Source organism: Periophthalmus magnuspinnatus, chromosome 9 (assembly GCF_009829125.3).
Source record: "Periophthalmus magnuspinnatus isolate fPerMag1 chromosome 9, fPerMag1.2.pri, whole genome shotgun sequence".
NCBI classification, from domain to species: Eukaryota; Metazoa; Chordata; class Actinopteri; order Gobiiformes; family Gobiidae; genus Periophthalmus; species Periophthalmus magnuspinnatus.
The window spans coordinates 21537660-21552780 of NC_047134.1; the positions used below are offsets into that span (position 1 = coordinate 21537660).

Consider the following 15121-nt stretch of genomic DNA (forward strand, 5'->3'; position numbering starts at 1 on the left):
GTGATTTTAATGTCTTTCTTATTCTGTAAAGCACTTTGAATTACCTTGTGTACGAATTGTGCTATACAAATAAACTTGCCTTGCCTTGCCTTATATCTTTGCAAATTTGAGACGGACCATTTTGCTGATATGGCCCCCGGTGAAATTGAGTTTGACACCCCTGCTTTAGACAAAAAGAGACTGGCCCTCATTTACAAAAACCCCATAAGGTGAAATCACTTTGTATATTGGATGTAACACCAAGACGAGGCTGACAGTCTGAGGTGGCCTACCATATACCAGTTCAAACAAATGCTAAACTGCAAGAAAACTACTTTTAAATGTATGAAACGTATTGCCCCTTAATATCTTTGTTTATTTAGAATCAGTTGCGCCAAAAATGCAGTTTAGGTTTTTGAAGTTTGACAATCATAACCTTGTTGCTTGTTAACTATTGCTGAAGGTGCGCTTTTTAAATGTCCAAGTAATCACCATGAGCTCATTGCTTTAAATAAAAAACTGCAGCATGCATAAATTTGAGCACAACACGATGCTCGCAGCCAGGACCAGCCCTAGCTTTCAGGGGACCCTAAGCTGAATTTACCTCTGGGTCCCGCGGCAGTGGATGGATCCTGGCTCGGCTATTGGTGATTCACATTTGACAACATTATGACTCTGCTCTCATCACCTTGACCAGTTGCATTTGTATTTATATGACCAACATCAGACTGAAAACATCCAGATTGTCACAACTACTATAGCCACAAGAAAAGTACACAAACATATAAGGGAGGTCAAGAATTCTAGACAAGTTTCTGGTGGATTTTAATGTCTTCCAGTTGGCGACAGTGGGCTTATATTTACATTATAAAGTGTCCTTGCACCAGTGTAAACATGTAGACTTCTGTCCGTCAAAAAAACAAATGTAGCAGCAGCAGATATTTTGCTACTATAGATATAAAACAAATGTAATTGTTTGAGAGTGATATTTAGGCTGCTATTTTGAGTAAAACTTATATTATTATTTTTCTTTTCTTTTCTTTTCTTTTCTTTTCTTTTTTTCTTTTCTTTTCTTTTCTTTTCTTTTCTTTTCTTTTCTTTTCTTTTCTTTTCTTTTCTTTTCTTTTCTTTTCTTTTCTTTTCTTTTCTTTTCTTTTCTTTTCTTTTCTTTTCTTTTCTTTTCTTTTCTTTTCTTTTCTTTTCTTTTCTTTTCTTTTCTTTTCTTTTCTTTTCTTTTCTTTTCTTTTCTTTTCTTTTCTTTTCTTTTCTTTTCTTTTCTTTTCTTTTCTTTTCTTTTCTTTTCTTTTCTTTTCTTTTCTTTTCTTTTCTTTTCTTTTCTTTTCTTTTCTTTTCAATATAATATATTCTCTCTTGGGCACCTCTGGTGGCCTCGGGGCCCTGAGCAGCTGCTTAGTCTGCTAATAGGCTGGGCCGACCCTGCACACAGCCTGGAACATAAGCCATAAATACGGGTAACAGCAGCAGTCGACAGCGGTAAAGGCACAGAGGCACTGACAATAACGCGCGCTCTTGTCGTATCTCCACGCGCGGCACCGAACACCACTACCCGCTCCATCTCCTCTGAGCCTGAACCAGAGCTGCTCTCCGCTGCTTCATTTATAGTCCTTTGCACGTTGAATTAATAAATAGCCAAAATAAAAATGTTTATAGATTATTAAATGTACAAATGTAGGATATTTGTGTGGTTAAGGTTTGTTTTCTACAATACCACACATTTTCTGCATTTTCCAAGAAGCCAAAACATATTTCCAAGAAGCCAAAACATATTTCTTCTTCTGTTCTATGGAATTCTTTATGATTTTTATGTAATTCTTGCGTAATGAACGCAGCATTTGACTGTACAGTATTCTGTTCCCACTTCAGATATGAGTATTTTGGGGCGTTTCATTCAAATTACGCAGTTTATCCGCAGCTGCTCGCGGGGGTTTCGTGTAAAAGTTCAGAGATACCACGCTGCACAAATATACACACAAATATCCAGTCTTTTCACAGCAGTTTTAGTAAATGAGGGCCACTGTCTTTGTAAATGGACAGTGGTGATGAGTGGTGATTCAGGGGGGAAATTATACTGTCTTTTCATTAGCACTTCTGAAAATGGATGCATGTTGTAGAATATACACTGCTTTAGACTTTACTCACTTGACTCCGCTTTAAACTGCTTTGAAGGTTTCTGGACACTGCCTTTAACCTGATTGTATTGCTGTAGCCGAGATCTATAGAAGGATTTCCGTGCCTCTGCCCCTGTTCTTGATGCAACAGAACAGAAACCGACAAAGCAGGCATCTAAACCATGGCATATGCATTTTCTCTTTGCCACGCTCCTGTGGTTAGTGGACTAGGTGTTCTCGTCACACAGTCATAGAGGGCAGGAAGCGTGATGACATTTGTGTCAGTTACAGTCTTCATCAAGCCATATGCCTGGTTCTATAGTAGGCTCTATGGTCCTAGTGTATTTTTGTGTGTATTTTTGTGTTTTTTATGAAGACGTGTAGATCTGTAGTCCTTATGCACTGACGTAAATAAATTGAAATTGCTTAGGCTCTACTCTCACAATATTCAGTCTCAGCCAAAATAATTGTACTAAAACGTCTTCATTGGCAAAACAGAGCCTCATGGTTAATTGATTGTTTGCAAAAAAATATTGCCCATTACTGCATAAAGTGAATAGAGGAAGCAACCATATGATATAATCTGAAACCTGAACTAACAATATACGACCAACCAACCACACAGCTTTAAACTTTTGTACACACGCCCTAATGTGACTCCTCCACTGTGGTGCACGTGGTTTGTGCTCGGAGCATCTGTATTAAAAAGCACCTCACGAAACGAGTCATTATAACCAAAGTCACCGAGCAGCAGAAGCGTGCGTAACCAAAGACACAGAGCAGCAGAAGTGCCAGCCAAGATGACTCTCCGTTACGCACAGGTCGTTCCCGCCTTGGTGCTCCTCTTGTTGGGGTTGATTGGGATTCTCCTGCTGGCCCTCTCCACGAGTGTGATAGAGAAACCACCAGAATATGAGGTATGGTGAGAGTTTATGTTTAAAAGGGACATAGTGTAGTAAAAAAAAAAAAAACCATTGGCCTTGAATGATAAACGAAAAATGCTGATAGATATGCAGGAAAATAACCAAAGCAAGCAAAATAGTCTACATTATAATATTGTATTAAGTTTTACCAATCACCATTTGACTTGAAACAGTAAGCAGTGCCCAGACAATGAACTAAAAGGAGCGCCAAATACACTTTAATATAAAAAAGTGTCAATTTTGTGTTCAAAGCTTCAGTTCAGGCTTGGCGGCTGCTCTATACAATGAACTAAACTGTATTACATAAAACACTATTCTAGACCTAATATTTGTTGTGAAAGGTAGATTAAAAAATGCATTCAGCTGCATCTGCATTTGTTTTGGGATTTTTTCAAACAACTCACCACACACCAACTGAAAACAAGATTGCATAGTGGGTTTTTTGGGGGGGGGTTTTTATTACAATTTTATTACATAGACTAGGGCAAATACATCTGTTCAGTTATGTTGCCCTGCAGACATTTTCTTTAGTTTTTTATGCTCCTGACTATAACTACCATTCTTCTCTGAAATATAGCTAGACAAGTTGGTACAAAGTTTTAGACAGGTGTAAAAAGTAGGTCGGTGACAGAAGTACATTCTTTTTATATAGTTGTCCAACGAGTAGTGGTCACAAGCAGAAGGACTGTACGGTCTATACAAGTGGTTACATTTTACAAACTGTATAGGTTTTAAGTTACACACTTCTGGTTAAAATACAAAAAAGTTACACAAAAACTTTGAAAGAACTATTTTATCGTTCAGTGCTTCCCATGGGCAACCTCTTCAGATGATAAAGGCATATAATATATCGTTTGTGGACAGCTTTGAAGTCAAACAATACAAAAGTACTAAAACATATTGTAATAGAGTTGAATGGGAGAGATACAGTTAAGCTTTTGATCCAAGTCAATACACTTTGCCTTTTCACAACCTATTATGGTAAAGAAGTGGATTCATTAATCTCAATTAGTCATAAAACATATGCCTCATACTGCAAGGTTGGGTTCTAATTTAAGTTGATTGCTGTCGGACAACACTAAATTCATCAAGATAAATTAATGCTAGATGTAATAAGCAGAAGAGACACATTAATAAGTCGATTCAAGCTTTTATTATTTGTTGAGGAGGATACCTGCCTTTGTGGAAGAAGAAATAGTGAGGCTCAGGATGACGGTGAGAAAAGACTGAAAGTATTTGAATGACATGAGACGTGATTGGTCGAGAGGCAGAAGTAGCAGGTTGTGATTGTCATCGACAAACAGGTGACAAAATTATGGTTTGTCATAGAGAAGCATCTGGAGGGGAAAATAAAAAGTAACCTTAACCTATGACCACAAATTTGTTTTTGCCGCAATTCCTGTACATTTACCTCTATATATTAAGAGGTATTTAACATATATTTAATAGTGTATTCAAGGTGCACTATGTATGCCTAGGGCAGTGGTTCTTAACCTTTTTGGAGGTACTGAACCCCACCGGTTTCATATGCACATTCACCGAACCCTTGTTTATTGAAATAAATAAATAAATGTGTGTATATATATATATATTTTTTTTTTTTTAATTCAAGACATATGTATGTTTTACTGGTGCACAAAATGAATCATGCATTAACATCACTGTGTTAAAAGAATAAAACCAGTACAATGCATGAACTCAACAAACTCACCTTTTTTAATTCTACCACACTGAAATTATTTACATTTTTAACCTTATGTATGTCAATAATGAACTTATTGTATTTATGCTATTTATTATTTTTAACATTTTAACACACACCCATCACCTAATTTCCATCGGGCTAGAATAATAATGAATATTTACTGCAAATCAGTGTGACTTCTGCTGTTGCCTTTGAGAGACCAGTTCAGAAACGCGTGGCTTCACCTTGGCAAGTGCCACTCTCATGTCATTTTCACAGCAAAGTCTGTTCCTTTTCTTCATTTTTATGTCATTTTATGTTTTTATGCCGTTCAAACGGCTTATTTAAGTTGGGCAGGTACTTTGATAGACACATCAAAGGGTGCATTTGTTGAATTGGGCCAACGTCTGAAGATGCTAGCAGTCTGTTAATCATATGAGTCGGGTGTGTGTCTTGACCTCCGCCGAACCCCTGAGAGTGACTCACCGAACCCCTAGGGTTCGATTGAACCCAGGTTAAGAACCACTGGCCTAGGGTCTGCCACCTGCTTGTTACCATGGAACTGTTATTGCTTTGCCTGGAATGTTCCACTCTATGGCATTAAACCCGGAGGTGCCACCAGCTGCTTGTTGCATGGATTTAAATACATTTAATGTCATATTATGTGACATTCCAGGCTAAGCAGTAAGTTCTCCATGGAGACAAGCAGATATAGCGGACCCTCCACCACACAGTTGAAACCAGATGTTTACATACACTATGTAAAAAGACACATCGACTTTTTTCTCACTGTAATATCAAATCAGACTAAATTTTTTCTGTTTTAGGTCATTTAGGATTACCAAAATTATTTGTATTAGCTAAATGCCAAAATAATGAGAGAAGGATTTTTAAAAGACAATTTTTCAATACTTTCTTGAAAGTCTGATGTCAAAGTCACAAGCTTCTCAATAGTTAGCAGGAATTTTGGCCCATTGCTCTTGACAGAACTAGTGTAACTAAGCTATGTTTGTAGGCCTCCTTGCTTGTACATGCCTTTTCAGGTCTGCCCATACATTTTCAATAGGATTGAGATCAGGGCTTTGTGACGGCCACTCCAAAACTCTGACTTTGTTTTCCTTTAGCCACTTTGGCAGTATGCTTCGGGTCATCGTCCATTTGGAAGACCCATTTGCGCACAAGCTTTAACTTTCTGGCTGATGTCTTGAGATGTTGCTTTAGTATTTCCATATAATATTCTTTCCTCATGATGCCATCTATTTTGTAAAGTGCACCAGTCCCTCCTGCAACAACCCCACAACATGATGGTGCCAGCCCTGTATTTCACTGTTCAGATGGGGCTCTCAGGCTTGAAAGCTTCCCTCTTTTTTCCCTAAACCGTTGTTCGTTATAGTCAAACATTTACATTTTTGTTTCATCAGACCACAGGACATGTCTCCAAAAATTAAGGTATTTGTCCCTGTGTGTGTTTGCAAATTGTAATTTGGGTTTTTAATGCTTTTGGAGTAATGCCTTCTTCCTGACAGAGTGGCCTTTCAGCCCATATTGGTACATTACTCATTTCACTATCAGTAATGACACACACTTACCAGCTTCAGTCAGCATCTTCACACGGTCTTTTGCTTTTGTTCTTGGGTTGATATGCACATTTTGGACCAAAGCATGTTCATCTCTGGGACACAGAACCCATTTCTCTCCTGAACCGTATAATGGCTGGACATTGCCATGCTATTTATACTTGTGTATAATTGTTTGAACAGATGAAGATGAACCAAGTCTCCATTTCTCTTCCTGTTTTCGTGGCTGATTTCTTTTGACTTTCCCATGATGTTGCACAAAGAAGCAATGTGTTATAGGAGTGCCTTCAAATACATCCACAGGTGTGTCTATAATTAACTCAGATGTTGTCAATAAACCTAGTAGAAGCTTCCAAAGATGTGGCATCATCATCTGGGTTTTCCTGGTTTGACTTTGAAGAAGGTAATGAACCATAGTTTTTAAAAATAGTTCTCTCATTATTTTGGCATTTAGCAAATAGGAATAATTTTAGTGATCCTAATTGACCCAAAACAGGAAATGTTTAGTCTGATTTCATTTCAGACAGTGAGAAAAAAAATCTCTTGTGTCTTTTTATATAGTGTATGTAAACTTCAAGTTTCAGCTGTATAAAAGTTAAAACGTACATCTCTGAACAGTTTTGGTTTTATAGGTGCATTGCTTGTGTAAAATGTGTCTTTCCCTGGTACTTTATGTGTATGTCAGTGTACTGTGTTAAACAATAAGGGGGAACAGCTATTTTGTAATATTTATGTGTACCATGTCTCCCCCTCTCCTAGTATGGAATTGTCCTGGATGCTGGCTCCTCCCACACATCTATGTACATCTACAAATGGCCCAGCAATAAACAGAATGGGACAGGCATTGTCACCCAGCACGATGAGTGTAATGTGAAAGGTAAAACATTTGACACCCAGTACAGACTGTTTTTTTCTGTGGTTTTAGTGTTATACAATACAATATGCTTTAACCACACCATGACTTTTCTGAACACCTTTATGCTGAGAAGGTGAGTTAATACAAAAGTTCAAACCATAAAATTGTCAGCGGTTAATGAATCATATGTCAAGTCCTGATGTGCACATTTTGACCCCAGTAGTGTGCCTTTCACTTCCTCTGTGTGGCAGTGCCAGGACATGGTCAAGTGCAGTTTGTGTTCAATTTTGCAAGACCTCTGAGTTTAGTTCCCTGCTTCTCTGTCCGTGCCTTCTTATTGAGGGGCACTGATTCCTCTTCTTATTTCAGTTTGTTGTTTGGATTTCCTTAGAGACATTTTTTTTGTTTTGAGGAACCTTGATTGCGTCATAGTTCATGTAAAGGTAATCCATATGCCATACCATTTGAAAAGGTGAATTGTTTGCCTTAAAGCGTGACTAAACACCTAAACTCGGTCCACAGCCACATTTCAAATAGAGCTGCTAAACTGGGCAGTGTCTGGACTAAAGAAGTGAGTGAGGGGGAGGAGGGGCAGGGCCTGGGGGTATAAGGTACAGTGTGATGATAATGGTTAAGTCATAATCATTAGCAGATAATAAATGATCTTCACCTTTAAATAAATAAATAATATTCAAGGGGTCATGCAAAATAGAACTTTATGAGATGTAATCATGTTATATTGTTGTTTCCTCATCATTGGCTTACTCAAAGTTACATCTCGTTGGCTTCTTGCATGTTTGAGTATTCCTGCACCATCCTGCTTTGAAGAAATTTACGTTTTTATCTACCCCCTACATCTGTCCACAGTTTCGAACCTACTTACTATTCTCTTAAAATTGCATACTCCAGAACGTATAGGGTTAAACATGTTGTGCATTCCTCAGAAATGAAAACTCATAAGCGAAAGTCCTTAGCTTGCTACAGTAAAAACGCAACTAATAGGAGATTGGGCAGAGAATCAGTTCTGCAGTTTTGAACAAGAAGTCAGGGACCTGTTTCTAATATTAACACATATCTGTGTAATCACTCAGTCATCCAGGTTCGATCCATTGTAAAAGATGGATGAGCATCGAAACGTCTTCACTCCTACAACGTTTTGTCCAGTTGACAGATTTTATTTTTCTTTGGCAAATATTGATGCATATTAGATTAGATGATGTAGATTAGATGTAAAATAATGATCTATGCATGTCATAAATTACCACTAAATATCAGGAAAAAGCATATTATATTTCTTCAAAATAAACAAATTATAGGAATTGTTTTACCGCATATTACTTCTACTTCAACCGCTGCTATTACTATCCACATTGCCACTGTTCATGCTCTATGCAATACAGTTTTCTGTCATCTTCTTAACCAACAGCCTATAAAATCTCATAATGAATTACACTGGATTAAGCTGCTGAGTTAAACTTTATTTTCGCGTGCCTGTGTGTCCCTGTATAGGTAAAGGAATCTCAGGTTATGCGGGTGTTCCCGGTGGAGCGGCTAAAAGTCTGGAGGAGTGTCTTCAAAAGGCTGTGCAGAGCATCCCCAAGGCCAGACATCATAAAACCCCTCTGTACCTGGGGGCCACGGCGGGCATGAGGCTGCTAGAGTGAGCACTTAAAGGGAACATGTTGTGCAAAATTGCCTTTTATGAGTTGTTAAGCATGTTATAATTTCTGTTTTCACCTACCCCTCATCTCTGTCCTCATCCCTGTATTAGTTGCAATCATTTAAATGAGTAAGCCTATTAGGGGTATTATGTTGTGTTTTATAAATAAAAACACATAAATGAACACCTACTGCTTGTAAAGACGTAAACTCAGTAATGACTCAGTTCTGCAGTTTTGAAGAGGAAGTAAAATGTCAATTAATATCTATTTATATTACTAAGCTAATGATTCAATGCATAGGGAGGGTATTACTATTATTAGGCCCGAGCCCATACTCAGGCCTATTGCTTCACAAAGTTGCGCTCTTCGCGCGCAACTTCATGGCAGCACCGCACCTTGCAGACTCCTGTGTCCTAGCAACCCATGCCGTAGGCATGGGACATGCATATTTGTTGTTGCTAGCATGTCAGCGTCAACATTGAGTCAATGGGCGAAGCCCATTAACTCAATGACTTTGCCCATTGACTCAATGTTGATGCTGACGCTGACGCAGCGCGAAGCGCTGATGTCCCCAAACACACTCCTGACATCGAGCCCTGTCCAAGCCCCCATGCCGCAGGCATGGGCCATACTTGTTACTGCTAAAATGAATGGAAGTCAATGGGAGGTCAATGGCGGACCCCTAACGCGCTCGTCATTCGCCATTGACCCCACGGTGACGTGGGGAAAGTCGAGAGCTTTCAAAAAACGTATAATATGTCATTGTAATGTTATCGGATATATTGTTTTTGCTAAAAAATATTATTTTGCACAGTGTTGCCATGGCGATGCCTGGAAAACCCATGTTTTTGCATTTTGTGCATCAGCACTTCCAATGTGTTTTGACTTGTTTTGTGCAAAATGCAGCACAAAGCCCCAATAAAAAAGGGACAAGTGGCGCGTCAGCGCCACCCACAGGGAGTGCCGGGTCGGCCGAGTGCGAAGCACGGCCCGCAAGGGCCGTCCGATGCCGCTTGCGGCTTTTATTATTATTATTATTATTATTATTATTATTATTATTATTATTATTATTATTATTATTAGTCTATAAATTCTTCCAGGAGAATTACTTATACATAGCATAAATATGTAGTAAATCAAAGGAGGATAATCAAAAGCAGCCCAAAAATATCGCCAGAGCTTGAACAATCGGTATCAACACTGGCCATAAAAAAAATATATTTGGCAATTTCTATCACAGGCCATTAAAACTGTAATTGAATAAATACTACATAAATGTGTTAAATGCCATACTGTGGAACAAAGCAACAATGTCATGGAGATAAGGCGATGGCATATATCCTTCTCCAGAAAAGTTACATGCAGTTTTGACGTCATAATTATGTATACCTAAACTAATATGTCCCACTGTCTTCTATTTATTCTTTATTACTACGTATCAGCCCGTCTAATGGTTAATATCCACACTGTATTGTCTACAGAATAGTGAATACCTCAGAGTCCCATCGTGTTTTAAAAGAGGTGGGCGCCAAACTGAAGACGTACCCTTTCAACTTTAAAGGATCCACCATTCTGAGCGGACAGGAGGAGGGGGCTTATGGCTGGGTCACCGTCAACTACCTACTAGAGAACTTTGCAAAGGTATATTCTGTACGACCAAATCCCTCGAGTAGGTATTGTGCAATAATCCAATATATATGTACTTGGAGGTTATTACACAAAAAACAAAATTCCTATTATTCAGACGTTACATTGCAGTCTTCTCTTCAGTGTTGGGAACTAACCAAATTGTAGCCTTCTGAAAATATGTCATCAAAATACCATTATTCTGATGCAGTTACTTTTTCATTTTGCATATTCAGAATACATATTGGACCATGTAACGGAATATATTACAAAAAACACATTTTAATGCTAGTATTTTGTATTCAGTAACTAAGTGTTCTTTCTTGCATCACTGCTTGTCTTCCCATGGAGGGTCTGCAAGGTTGAAAGGTGATGCCTTGCACTGATATTGTCTGTGGAAACTGCTTACACATAACACTTTGACCACTTTCGCAATAAGTTAAACTTCCCTGAAATCCTTCCTCTTTTAGTTTTACAACTCTTATTACTAAAAGCTGCATTGTCATATAAGGGCTTAATGTTGTTAATTACGGCATCACATCATTTTTTCCTCCATTAGACTGTGTGGTGGTGTGATACTATGGACAGACTCATCAACATGATGTTGCCATTTCTGCACCGATAACTCCTCCTCGTGTGTTTTTGAGTCCGGTATATTTTTTTCCTTTTTTTCTTGTAAGCAGCCTTATTTGTTTTGATAAGGACGGACCATGCATGTCCCTGATTGGCTCATCAACCTGTCCATCATGCCCACCTCACATCTTTGAAAAGTATTGAAGAAGTGTGCCTTTTTTGGATCCCAAGCAACCTCGAACCACCACTAATCACAATCACACTGAGAAGTGTTTTGCCCAAAGACACAACAATGTGATGCCAGTGCTAAACCATATACTATTACCAGTGATACTACTGTCAAGTCAATCTTCAATAAATTTAATCTAATCTGTTTTTCAGTATGGTTTTGTGGGTCGCTGGTTGAACCCTGGTAAAGGCACGATTGGCGCGTTGGATTTGGGCGGAGCTTCGACTCAGATTACATTTCAGACTGAGGTGCAGACCGAGAGCCCCGATACCTCTATGACCCTAAAGCTCTACGGAGAAAACTACCAGCTGTACACTCACAGCTTCCTCTGCTACGGACAAGACCAGTTCCTGCGCAAACTGCTAGCTCTCCTTATCACCGTATGTTACAGTGATCTTTTTTTTTCCACTGTGGATTTTCTTATCACTATCTTCCTTCATTGAACCCTCTCTAATACATCCTCTTTTAGGTCTTATATATAATTTATTTTTACAAACACAAATTCTTTTACTGTAGACAAATAACAGCAATTCTACGCCAATGACCTGCCTGACCTATAAAACGTGATGTAATAAAAATAATTAATATCACGATGTTGTGCAGTTGTGAAATATAATCACACCTTAGTTGCAATCAGCTTTTTCATGTAAATATCACTTACTATTCCTTTTCCTTTTGTCTTTGGCTGAACTGTTTTCTAAAGTATTAATGTAAAATTTCTGATTTATTGTAAATAAAAATTCTATTCACTTAGTTTCTTTCTAAATGTGCACCAAGGTCCGTCACCTGCTTTTTCCATAAGATACTTTGCTTTTTTCAATTAAAGGTGTTTTTATTAGAATACCTCGAAAAAAAAATGCCTTCTCCACAGATCTGACCATAACTTAAATGCTCAACTGTGAAATATTCCAGCAACAACATCTCCATGGAGACAAGCAAGTGACAGACTCTCTACCAGAAAACTGAAATAGTGCATCTTTAAAAATGTCTATGAGCATTTGTGAGAAGATTGAAACTGAAACAAAATAATTGAAATTTAGTTTTGTATTTTGATTTGCAGTTTGTTTGTTTGTTTTTTTTTCTTTTTTCAGACTCAAGGTGTAAGTAGTGGCAAAGTACTCCACCCCTGCTATCCCAATGGCTACGTCACATCTGTAAACTTGGAGGCAGATGTTTTCTCTCCTTGCACCGAGCAATACAAACCCAAAAACATTGACCTGAAGAAAGATGTTACGTTACAAGGCACAGGCAACAATCAACAGTGTCTATCCACTGTCCAAAAAGTGTTTTCCTTTGACAAATGCAATTTCTCCAAGTGCAGCTTTGATGGAGTCTACCAGCCTGCCACATCTGGGAAATTCATGGTAAGAAATGGAAAGAACTAGTTATATAGTGTGTTATATAGTGACAAATTCCCACGTTATGATAGAGTTCTCAGTAGTTCAAACATCAGGCATTGTTATGTTATCTTATCCAGACCAGTGTAGTCACAATACGAAAAGTTCAAACTCCATTTGCTTAAAAAATATATAGAATTGATACCATGGAATGCAACTGTCAGTAATAGTAGTTTCTTTGTTATATTACCATAAGGTCTTATACTAGTTCTAATATAGATCAAGATTATTCTAAAACTATTCAGTAAAACTCAAATGTAATCCTATGTGTGGTTTTCTTTATGTAGTATTTATACTTGTTGAAGTCAGTGTTTAGATTCAATACTAGTTTTACTTTTTTTTGATAACCCTAATCCAAGCTAACATTGACTAAATCAGGATTGAACTAGGACTTAACCACAACTAACTCAAGGGAAATGAAGAACTAAACCAAAACTAAATTACAACCTGACCCTAATAAGTCAAGTCTCACTTAGTCAAAAAAAATGGCTAAACCAGGACTAACATTTTCATATGTGACGTTCTTGTCTCCTCTACAGGCTTTCTCCGCCTTTTACTTTTCCAAGAGCTACGTCAGCGCACTCACCAACATCTCAGACCCACGCCTTATGAAGATGGCAAGCCAGCGTGTCTGTAACATGAGCATCAGTCAGGTGAAACAAATTAGTTTATCATACAAAAAACACAGGGAGGATTTACTGGTACATTAGAACAATAGGTATACTGTCGCAATTCATAATAAATCAATGAGGAAGTAAAACATTGATTCTCCTTTCTATGGTATTTTATGAAAAGAGGATGTAAAAATGAAAACAAATTATAGGTACAGAAAATGAATGTATTGTATTTTGTCTAGTCAATGAAATCTTATCTTAAAGTATGTCCAGCCAGGTGGGAATACTATGTAACTTTTTTTTGGAAGATCAATCACCATGTAGAAGTTACTGGTTTGCAAAGAATGTTCCCCAGTGAGGCATTATATTCATCTATCTTGCATTTATTCAGTTACAGTTTTTTTATAAATCAATATACATTCTTACAGTGTGTGCGGTCATCTCTGCACAAATCTGACCTGTAACTTGGCCTGGTGACACCCGTTTGTCTCCATGGATTTAGACAAGTTTAATGCCGTATTGTGGAACATTCTAAGCAAAGAAGACAAGCAGCTGGCAGGTCCTCCATCAGAAATGTTACATAGTGCACTTTTTAGAAGAAAATTCTATATTTATGAAATATACATGATCTTGCATTCTCACAGATGACCACAATCACCAAGCAGCCCGAAAAATACATGAAGAACGTCTGCGCTGTGTCCAATTTCATCCACGTCCTTCTGACACAGGGTTATGGTTTCAACAACTCTACGCTTCCCATGATTTCCTTTGAGAAGAAGGTAATAAGAGAAATACACACAGAAATAGGTGCTGTGCGAAGATTATTGAGAAAAATAGAGTTTTAAATTCAAATACAAAAATAACACACATTCTGTAGCGTTTTTTTATCACTGTTGTTAAAGAGGGGGTATTATTAGAGGTGTTTTTATAAGTCATCCATGCATATTTAAGTAATCTTGCCCGGGCCCTATTCAAACCCACATTATGGCTAGGAGTCCACGCCTCTTATACAAGGCTCAGCCAACAACCCTAAAGCCAAACGTCACAAACTTGGGTGCCGATTTTGCTGTGATGGCACACTGAAAGCACGGGGAGCAAGAAGAGAGGGGATTTAGAGCCTCAAAAACAAAACTGAAACCAATTAATCATTTTAGTAACTTGTTTTGGGCAAATATTGAATTTTCAAAACAATAAATGGTAACATGATGAGCTAAATATGTTATGGGTTAACGATGAAGACCTCATAGTCTAATAACTCCTCTTTAAATTATCATGTGTGAGCAGCATACCGAGTTGTAGCTTGGTTCAAAGTAACTATAAAATGGAAAGGAGCAGATTTGAGTAGTAAGCCTTTTTTTTTTATTTTGCAGGCAGGAGGGGCATCTGTGGGCTGGTCTCTGGGCTATATGCTTAGCCTTACCAGTCACCTGCCACAGGAGAGCGTCAGTGTGTTGAAGGCCATACCCTCCGGACCCTGGACGGGGCTCCTGATCCTCTTTTCCGCTCTGCTTCTCATGGCTCTGGTTCAGTTAGTGCTGCTCTGTAGAAAAAGCAAATCTAAGATGGACGTGATATAAAAAATAATACTTTTATGCAACTGGACACCTCTTTTAGTGGGACGCTTGTATTTTAGATAAAAGTTTGTGGAACATTTGTGCTGGAAAATATTATCACCACAATCTTTCACTCAAATGACCCTCTTTGTAATATTGAATAATTAAATTCAGAAATGAGAATATAAAAGCATTGATTGTGTCACTTTTTTTTACATTAGTGCGTTTGAATTTGAAACAATCTATGTATGGTTTTCAGAATGATAAGAAATTAGTGTCATTACCAATTGACAAATAAAAACAAAATATAATATCTTTTG

The 15121-nt window shown here is 37.9% G+C and overlaps 1 protein-coding gene across 1 annotated transcript; it reads left to right on the forward strand.

Moving 5' to 3' along the window:
* Nucleotides 1-2830: 2830 nt before the first annotated feature.
* On the forward strand, nucleotides 2831-14982 carry LOC117376324 (ectonucleoside triphosphate diphosphohydrolase 2-like). Its single transcript, XM_033972766.2, has 9 exons — nucleotides 2831-3025; nucleotides 7052-7169; nucleotides 8658-8808; nucleotides 10291-10450; nucleotides 11390-11617; nucleotides 12329-12601; nucleotides 13174-13287; nucleotides 13893-14027; nucleotides 14619-14982. Exons 1-9 carry the CDS (start codon nucleotides 2909-2911, stop codon nucleotides 14823-14825), a joined length of 1503 nt encoding a protein of 500 aa, XP_033828657.1. The 5' UTR covers nucleotides 2831-2908; the 3' UTR covers nucleotides 14826-14982.
* The last annotated feature ends 139 nt before the right edge of the window (nucleotides 14983-15121 follow it).

Coding starts and splice junctions, on each gene's coding strand:
- LOC117376324 (XM_033972766.2), top strand. CDS start 2,909: ATGACTCTCCGTTACGCACAGGTCGTTCCCGCCTTGGTGCTCCTCTTG. Junction 3,026..7,051: donor AGAAACCACCAGAATATGAG/GTATGGTGAGAG, acceptor CCCCTCTCCTAG/TATGGAATTGTCCTGGATGC. Junction 10,451..11,389: donor TACTAGAGAACTTTGCAAAG/GTATATTCTGTA, acceptor TCTGTTTTTCAG/TATGGTTTTGTGGGTCGCTG.